At 37.4% G+C, this 9,671-nt stretch overlaps 1 protein-coding gene across 1 annotated transcript; it reads right to left on the bottom strand.

Moving 5' to 3' along the window:
• Positions 1-345: 345 nt before the first annotated feature.
• On the bottom strand, positions 346-8,226 carry LOC107101416 (major histocompatibility complex class I-related gene protein-like). Its single transcript, XM_015400318.1, has 5 exons — positions 8,214-8,226; positions 6,724-7,002; positions 5,297-5,596; positions 1,070-1,183; positions 346-885 (listed from the first exon to the last, which is right to left on the bottom strand). Exons 1-5 carry the CDS (start codon positions 8,224-8,226, stop codon positions 836-838), a joined length of 756 nt encoding a protein of 251 aa, XP_015255804.1. The 3' UTR covers positions 346-835.
• Positions 8,227-9,671: the final 1,445 nt, after the last annotated feature.

Below are 9,671 nucleotides of genomic sequence, written 5' to 3'. Positions count from 1 at the left end.
TATTCTCTATCCAGAACTCAAGTGGGAAAGTTTTAGTTTGACCTGGTTTTAGTGGAAGGATGTGGTCACTCCTTTTCCTGGACAGCGAGGGGCAGAATTTTTGAGGGTTACTGTGACAAGCATGAAACAGGTGAAATACCAGTTCTTGCAGGATTTTGATGATGAAATAGCATTATAACAGATAAAAGGTCAATAAGTTTATCTTGCCTATTTTAGGCATTTAAAAAAAACAAGAACAAAAACTTACAGCAAAAGTTAGATTTTTTTTTATTTACATGTTTTCATTACCAAAATGTTTTATCAATGTTTTTGTTTCCTGTGCTTGGAAACCAAAAATATCTCCAGTACAACCTAACTGGCCGAAATGCCTGCAGCCAAAAAATCACTTGCTTGCCAGGAAGTGACTGAAAAAAGTAACTAAAACTGCTTCTGGGAGGCTGCCAGCATCTGACCACAGATTCTACTTCATTATGAATGTAGGAATTTCTTAAAGACAAAGCATGTTTTCTTTGTTTCCTTCTTCAGCCTCAAATCTAAGGTCTGTTTGTTTTTAGAAAGTCATTTTTTTCCTTCATGAAGTTTCACCATGTGACTAATTTGACCTGCTCTGAACTGAAACTGGGATTAGATCAAACCAGGTTTAACAAGTTTTAGCTTTAATCTGATATGTGGTTAAAAAAACAAAACAGGTTTTAACAAAGATAAAACTTTGTTTAACTTAGGTCTGTAAAAGAGCCTAATCTCTGAAGCACTTGTACAGAAAGAAAGTATAACTGTTTATTTTATTTCAGACAGAAGTCATAAAAAATCCCCACATCGGGCAACAGTTTGTTGATCAGGCCTCTGAGTTCAGTGGCTCAAGAAGCTCCAATCTCCCCTCTGGAACTGAAAAGTCACAAAGAGTACAATCAATAAAATTTATAACACTTCTGAAACAGTTCAGAAATGTAAATGGAGGTAAACCTATAAAGAAGCTGAAGTGAAGTTCTTATTTGTAATATAGTTCTATCTACAGTAGATACATTTCAGCAAAATATATTGTCACACATAAAAAATCATGATCGCTTACCTATTTTCTTTTTATAGACCACATATCCAGCAGCACCAATGGAAACAAGAACAAAAGAAATTGCTACAGCTATGATGGGAGCAGTTTTGTTACTCTGCCTCTCTGTGAACAAAGCTTAAAGAACAAATAGAAACACAAAAAGTCACAATGGTGCAGTTACATCTCTCTGCTGTAGTTCTTTTTATTTCTACCTGTAATAAAATTGTAGACAGCATCAGATATGAATTATGGATCTTATGTAAAAATTCTTTAAAAACAAATGTTAGATATTAAAGTGTCGCAGATTTGAGGCCTAGCTCTGCACGTCTCAGTCACTGTGCCCTTGGGAAAAACACTTCCCCCATGTTGCATATGTAGGAATGAAAGATTGTAGTTTAGTAGCTCTATGAAGTCCCCTTACTTAACAAAGACCCTAGAGAAATACAAGCCATTTGTTAGGAATCCAGTTTGTGTGGTCTGTTTGTGTCGTTTCCTTCTCTCCACCACCAGGTGGTGCCCTGTCCTCATTGGGGCTCCCTGCACACCTGCGGCTCGTTGGATCATTACTGGAGGAGTATTTGTGCAGTGGGCTGTCACTACCTCAACGCCAGAATGTTTGCCAGTTTTGGGTACTCTAGCCAAGCTGAGATTAGCTGAGTCTACCCTTCCATTGTTTCTCTGAGTCTAATGAGTTTTTTTTTATCTTTGCTCTTCGGCAGGAAACAGGAAGTAACTGGACACCTGGTCCTTCTCCTCCTGGAAGGCATAACTAAGTTTACACTGAGCAGGGGAAAACCTCCACATGGTCCGTTCAAGTTCCCTTCGGAAAACCAAGTGACAGTCCACTCCATTACTCCTCCAGGTCCAACGTACGTCTAAATGTCCGCTCTCCAACGAGTTCTCACCTCTCTGGATAACCCCACACAGACTGGATTCAAGGATTGACAAGAGCCCCCTCAAACGTGAGTCCCTCTCTTGCGAAATTCAAGCCGCAGTCTCAATTCCCACGGTCCTTGAACTGATCTCTGTGATCTTCCCTTCTGACTTTCCAGTTCCAGTTCACCAGTTCACTGAGTTCCAGATCCAACCCGTTTTCATTACAACAAATAAAACTGTTGAACTTTTCTCCGTGTTCTCTGAGTGGTTTCTCTGCATGTGGGTCAGATTTGTTAAACCGATCATGACACCATTAACCATATACCGGCCTATATTATTTTTTACAGTTTTTAGGTAAGCTGTAATATGTAATTTTCTGTTTATGAAAATGTTGGCAGCACACTGATCATTAGGTAGCTCTGTTGCCTTGCAGGAAGGTTCAGGGTTCAGTTCCTGGCCTGGGGTATTTCTGCATGGAGTTTGCATGTTTTCCCTGTGCAGCGTGGGTTCTTTCCGGGTACTCCGGCTTCCTCCCACAGTCCAAAAACATGACTGTTTGGTTAATTGTTTGGTTAATTATTTTATTTGCACTGTGTAGCACTTTGAGATTTTTCTTAATGAAAAGTGCGGTACAAATTGGATTTATTATTATTATTATTATTAATTGGCTGCTCTAAATTCTCCTTAGGTGTGAGTCTGTGCATGGTTGTGTGTCTCTGCACTGCCCCGTGACAGACTGACACCCTGTCCAGGGTGTAACCCTCAGGGTGTAACCAACGCGACCCTGGCAAAGGACTAAGAGGGAGAAAATGGAGGGATGAAAAGGCATATATGACTCAAATCTGCCCCACTGTCTCCACATAATGTCAGAATTAATAATGTTGGTATAAACTATGACTTATATTCCACATTGTACCGTGTGTGCTACAACTAAAGTTGTGTATTAGTTGTAAATTATTATAGGACTTTTTGAAATCCACATCAGATTTATTTTCACTGAACCCACCATGAAGTCCAATCTCCAGCTCCAAAAGTTTTACAAATCTTATAGGTGAGTTTTTTGCTGGGACCTTTTTTCTTGAGCTGCCAAATTCTGATTAGGAAGGTATTTTGTGTTGCAGAAGGTAGCCTGTATCAGATACTTAATCCTCTTTTCCAGAAACTTCCTAAAAAAAAAATAAAAAATCAGCTTCTCCAAAAGTCTGCTTCTCCAGGGTTGCTAACCTGAGTTTTCTGTTTGCAGACGTTTCTGCCTTAGACGCCCTAGCGGCTGAACTGCAGATTAGACGTTTTTTAATAAACGCTTCTGACAAATCCCCCGGTTTGTTTGCCTTGAATTATGGGTCCTCTGTTCTGAGTCCTGACAAATACGATGAAACTTTCTAAGGCTAAAGTACTTCTGAGGCTAAAAGCCACTTTAAAAGCTCTTAAGAGCATTCATACTGTATTTTAGATTTTTAATAAGACAAGTTTGTCTCTGCTGCGCTTCTTCACTGTAGTTTTCAGCCACATCTAGTGGCGAAAATCTGTAAGAATCTGAAGGAAATTTGTAGGCACAGGGATCCAATGTCGCAAACTTAGCCAAAATCTTGTCAATTACCATCCTAAATTCGCCATCATCGCCTTGCTCTGCTTTGTTTCGCTCCAGATGCTTCCTCTATGCAGGGATAAAATGGCAATCCTTTACTTCAGCCGGGAAATTCTTGTTTGGTGAGAATGTATCTTAAGACTCACACCACTCAGGCGCTGTTCAATATGCAGTCACTGTTTAAACATTCCGATCCCATATATGACCGCATTCTAGACAAGGGGATTGATAGATACTATTTTATAGAAACATGGGAGCAACATGGGGTCCACCCACATATGAATAAGGCTTACCCTCCTGGATAATGCCACCTGCACAATGCCCGTACTACTGTTAGTGGGATTGCTGCTCTTCACCTCAGCAACATTGAGCTTTCAGTCATTTCTGTTCTCCTTACCAGGTCCTTCTAAAGCCTGGTTTTTAACTGCAAACAACCTTCTTCATCCCCAGTTGCCCCATCTATCACTCACCTAAGACAAACAACAGTTTTGATATCTCTGCTTCTGTCTCCTTGAACCACAGTCGCCCTCAGCAGATGGCCGCTCACACTAAGCCTGGTTCTGCTGGAGGTTTCTTCCTTTTATAAGGAAGTTTTTCCTCTCCACTGTCGCTACAAGCATGCTTAGTGTGAGGAATTGACTTCGACTCAATGAGTCGATGCAATCAACTGGTTTTCCTTAGATACAAAACTTTGAATCAATTTGACTGTATGATCTGGTGAACTGTAAAGTGCTTTGAGATGACATGTGTTGTGAATTGGCGCTATATAAATAACTGAATTGAATTGAATTTGTATTTCCAACATTAATAGCTTTCTCATCTCCTTGAACAACATATTTTATCTGGTATCTGGTTATCAGCAACTTCAAAAACATATGGACTATCATACCTGCCAATTTGCTGCTGATTTTAAACATGGATAGCGGTGTCTAATTCTTCAACAGATCATAAATGGACTCACACATAATAAGGGGCGAACTTTGGACCAGGGCATAACCCTTCTCATGATGACACTTAACTATACCCCCAGATCACTCCCCGCAGTTCCCACTCTTGCGCACCTGAACCGTCTCAGCTCCTGCCTAGAGAAGTTTAAATCATGTATGAAAAAACTTCCCACAGTTTTATGACTAAAGTACAGCGGCCATTCAAACCAGAACAACTAACAAGCTACACTTCCCCTAAAGCCTCTGTTCCATTTCCAGCCACATTCTTTCTTTCTTTCTTTCTTTCCTTCTGTTACTAACCTGGGGGTTTGACCCCTCAGCTCTTTTGATATCCATGCCACCTCCATTTGCAAGACATACATCTTTTGCTTCTGCAATATTTCCAAACTATTTCCCTCCCTCCCTGCTGCAGAGAAGTTGCCCATGCCTTTTTCTCCATAAGGTTGCACTACTGTATTGCACTCCCTGCCACGAGCTTCCAAAAGCTAAATATATTGTGCATAGCCCTGGCAGGATCCTGATAAGGGTACAAAAAATAAAAACATGAGCTTACCACCTCCATCACCCTTCTGGACCATCTCAGAGCCCTGAAGATAGTGGATTTTTTTTTAAATGGAACTTGAAAGTAACCTTTTTAGAAAGCTGTACTCGTCCTAGTTGTTGTTTTTACGTTTCTCTTTATGTTGTTACTTTTATATATTCCCACTGTAGCACTTTGAGGTTTGATACCAAATAGAAAGTGTATAATAAATAAAAAGTTTTGTTATCCTTGTTATCCTAAACTACTGGATAGACCAAACACACAAGAAGCAACAGGAACACATTTTGCTTCTTTACCTCTATTGGTTTTTATCTCTGCTTCATCCAGTTGGATGTTTTCTTCCTCTTTGTCAAGGAACTTAAATACGCAGACATATCTCTTCCAGTCATCAAGACTGATTGAGGAGATGTTCAGGTAAACCGTCATCTGGAAGGTCCCATCATTGTTCGGAAGGATCTCTCCATGTTCCACATGCTCGTGAATTTCCTCCCCATCTTTCTTCCAGAACATCAGGGCGCTTTTAGGATAGAAACCTGTAGCGTGGCAGCTGACTGGACTAGAAGGAGTCTTCTGCAGCAGAGACAAGGACGGATGCTCTGGGAAAGGAACGAAAAAGAAAATAAAAGGAAAACATCATTAAAAGTTGGCATACAAAACACAGATCAGTCAGATAAGGATTCATTTAATGATTGGGAACAAGGATAGATATGATGGTAAAAAAAACAGGACAATAATACATCTAGTTGTAGAAATCAAATCCAATTAAAATAAAGTAACCATTCTGTAAAAGAAAAAAAAAACTTTTTATGTTTAGCTTTAAATAGAACTGTTTTCCTGTTTTAAGTTGATGAAGATTAGGGCTCACTCCTATTCAACCCATGACAGCATCAGATAGAGAAATCCTCGGATAGTTTATCATAAATCAAATCTACAGGTAGAGGTATGCATAGACTTTTTTTTTAATTATATCAGATTACGGTTTAATTTTTCTGAGCCCTTCTGATTCCTTATTTTGTCTTTTTCAGACCACTCTCTGTAAACCCTGGAGATGTTTGTTCATGAAAATCTCAGTAGCTCAGCAGTTTCTAAAATACTCTGACCAGCCCATCTGGCACCAACAGCCAAGCCACACTCAGCGCCACTTAAATCACTCTTTCCCCAATCCTGATGCTCGGTTTGAACTGCAGGAGATTGTCTTGACCATGTCTACATGCCTACTTGCATGTGATTTGCTGAATAAAATATTGCAATTAACAAAGAGTTGGACTGGTGTATCTAATAAAGTGACCTCTGATGTATATAAATATCTGGTCTGAAGTTTTTTAAACTATGCAACCAGAGTCAGACTACCACTAATGTTGTGTTTGAGTTGTAGTTTAATGCAGACATTTCTGAGATTTAAGTTAGAAATAATCGGCTAAGAGCCTATTTCCCAAGTTAAAAACATCCCATCACCACATTCATAGGCTGGTAAGGTTTAATATTGCTTAATTTGGGGTGTAGGAAAAAAGCTCAAATGTAAATTTTATCGTTTTGAAATGATTTTTTTTTTCACATTTATTAAGTATTAATAAACAATAGCATTAATAAAACTTTTCTTTTTTTATATTTGTTAATAATTAGCTAAAAATTAAATGTTACATAAACCCAATATTTTTTTTTTTTTTTTTTATATATACTGTATATATAATATCACTAGAATTGGATTGCTCGTCTCATTTACCTGTTCTCAGTAGAAAGTTCTTCCCTGTGTTCAGTATTGTCTTTAGCCATTCAGGGCACATCTGCATGAGAATTTTCTGATCGAACAAATTTCTCTCTTTTTCAGTGTCCCACACTCTTTTAAATGGTATGGCTTCTGGTTTTAGAGCAATCCATGTCAGAGTATTAAAATCCAGAGCAATTAAATCTTCTTTATCATAACCATACTCTAAAGCAGCATTAACATTCTCAGTCTCCTCATCAATCTCACAGGAAGAGATCAGCTGTAAAATATGGACACCTGAGAAAGAAATCAGAACAGATGAAAAGCTCTTTTCGTGCAGTTAACATTAACAATATTTGCAAGAACAACATAGATTTACTTGCTTTGCATTTGCTTTTTTATCATCTAAAAATGAAAAAAGACTGTGTGTTTTGCATTTGAACAGAAAAGCTAACAATAATAATAAATGCTGAATAAATGCTTCCTGACTAACATGGTAAAATTTATTTTGAGGGACACAGTTTGAGACGGTCATGTGAACAAAGCCTTAGATGAACCCCCACCTGCTTAAACAAGTCTTGTCTCTGAGACAGAACATGACACCTATAGGTAGGAGAAGTATGATCCATTTGCAAACAAATTGAAGCAAAGAGGTCACATGAATCAGTAGCTGAAATTCACAAAGAAGGTGCAAAATATTACAGCACAGCATGGACAGAAGAGGCAAACAGAAGGAAACAGTAATAGAAATAGAATGACCAGAGACTTTCAATAAAAATGAAAGGCAGGAAGCAGGTCTGAATGATAGTTGAATGTAAAGGCAGGTAGCTGAAGGGAAAAAGTGAACCCAGAGCTGAATGGAAAATCAGATACAGGTGAGAATCTAACATGGATATCTGATTGTAGAATAAAAGACAACCAAAGAAATACTGTAAGGAAAAGGAAAAAGTTATGAGAGTAAGATTTCTATAGATTTATAGCTATAATTTCACAATGAGAGTATTTGAATATTTAGCAATTGTTAATTTGGAAAAGAAGAAATAATTTTTCTGTATTGAAAGAATGATAAATAGCAAAAATAAGGCCCGCAATAATAGAAACTGTGAAAAAACAGGCCTTTTGGGTTGATTGAATTGTGTTGCTTAAAATTATTTCATAATGTATGCATTTCTGCCTCTTTTTGCTAATGAGGCAGAAATGCATACAGAAATGTACAAACCACAGGCAGAAATAAATAGCGTTGAAGATTATAACGGACAATAAATAAATAAGGTTATTAATACAAAGCAAATTAAAAGAGATATATACATTTATGTCTCAATGTATAATTTCATTTCTACCTACATTTATTTGTTTATTGTAATTTTGGGGGGAAATTTATTGTGTGCTTATTTATCTATTGGGCATTTATTTATTTCTGTATTTATTTTTTTATATATAGTAGAGCTGGTCCTATGTAAACAGAAAAGTTTAAAATCATTACTGATATAAAGGAATTTAAATCCAACCATTCCATTGCATTCCCTAAGAAGATTCAGCATCTGTGCTTTATAAGAGCAGATAAAATTTAACATTATTCTCTTATATATGCAGGTAGATTTTTTAAGACAGGATCATTTACCTTCTTCTTGTTTGAAATACTTCTTCAAAGCAGATCTTTTGTCCTGAAAGCGGTGCAGATCTCCATAACACCGCAAACGGAACCAGTCATCCAGCTTAGGGTTGTCTTGGAGGAATTTATCAACCCAGTCGTAGTTGAGTTTTATGGATTTGTTGCCGCTGTCACAAACCGCGACTAAATTATCATCAACCGTCACAGTAATTTCTAACTCTGGGAAGTTCGACAGCCCTGAAGATCCGGTCCAGAGAAACTTGGCTGAGTGTTTTTCTTTGAAGATGAAATGCAAAATAAGACAATCACTAAGTACAAAAAGCCTAATAGATCAACTTTTTAATTAACCAATTAATAATCGCCATGTAAACATACTTGAGGCAGGAAAAATGACAAAGATTATGAGACGAAGTTTATTCTTACCCGCTAGTAAAAACTGGCAGAAAATATAAAACAAAAATAACCTAATCATCTTATCTTTATCATTGATTGGCCTTAATAATCATAAATTATTTGTTACAATGTGAAGCCGTCCGTGTTACTGTATTGTTGCAAGCTGCGACAGGAGAGTTGACCTATTTATAAAGGTGCGCACATTGTTGTGCCGAGAAGCGCTTGCCTGACGACAATTCCATCCCCTGCCGCGGGAACGCGCATCGCTTTCGCACATTGATGAGAAAACTGATTGAAATAAAGAGAACTTTTAAACATATTCGCAATGTTTTCATATTTCTTATGCATGAATGCCCTAACATTGAGTTTTTTTCCCCCTTCTTTTAAATGAAAAAATAATCAAAAGGTCAATGCCTTCTTTTTCAATTAGGCTACTTTTGTCAAAATAAGGTTACTTCTGTGATCATTGTTGGGTTTTATTTAATTAAATTAGGGGTCCCATCAATTTTGTCCATATATATATGTGAAAGAACAGAGTCAAAACATGTTTTCTTATAATTTTTTACTTCATTCATTTCTGTTCATTTTGTTTATCTAAAGCACTTTCAATTGTCTTGTTTCCAATCTGAGCCATATAAATAAACTTGCCTTGCCTCATGATGCAGGTAATTCTACATTCTTACCTTTACCGATGCTAATGAGATAAGGATCATAAGCGAAAACCAAGATTACAAGTAGGCAAAAATGTACTTCCTCAATCAGATGGCTAAACTTACCCTTGAAAGCTCTGTTTATCTGCTGCTGTCTGGATTACAGCTTGGCCTGTTACTCCTCACCAAAAAATTGGACAATTACGAAGCCTAATTGTAAATAATAATCTTTCTAAAATGCAAAGGTGTTAAGTAATATATAAATATAAAGTGAAGTATTTCCAGGTAACCCTCTAGACCAACTTAATCCT

The sequence above is a fragment of the Cyprinodon variegatus genome, unplaced genomic scaffold (assembly GCF_000732505.1).
Source record: "Cyprinodon variegatus isolate N-32 unplaced genomic scaffold, C_variegatus-1.0 Scaffold1093, whole genome shotgun sequence".
NCBI classification, from domain to species: domain Eukaryota; kingdom Metazoa; phylum Chordata; class Actinopteri; order Cyprinodontiformes; family Cyprinodontidae; genus Cyprinodon; species Cyprinodon variegatus.
Note: the sequence above shows the minus strand (reverse complement) of the source record. Positions and strands in the feature narration are given on the sequence as shown.

What these genes read in the sequence shown, in the direction of transcription:
- LOC107101416 (XM_015400318.1), bottom strand. An exon ending in GAACTTTCTACTGAGAACAG is followed by an intron (nt 5,597 to 6,723) that starts GTAAATGAGACG and finishes TTCCTTTCCCAG; the next exon opens with AGCATCCGTCCTTGTCTCTG. An exon ending in GGTCTATAAAAAGAAAATAG is followed by an intron (nt 886 to 1,069) that starts GTAAGCGATCAT and finishes GTGACTTTTCAG; the next exon opens with TTCCAGAGGGGAGATTGGAG.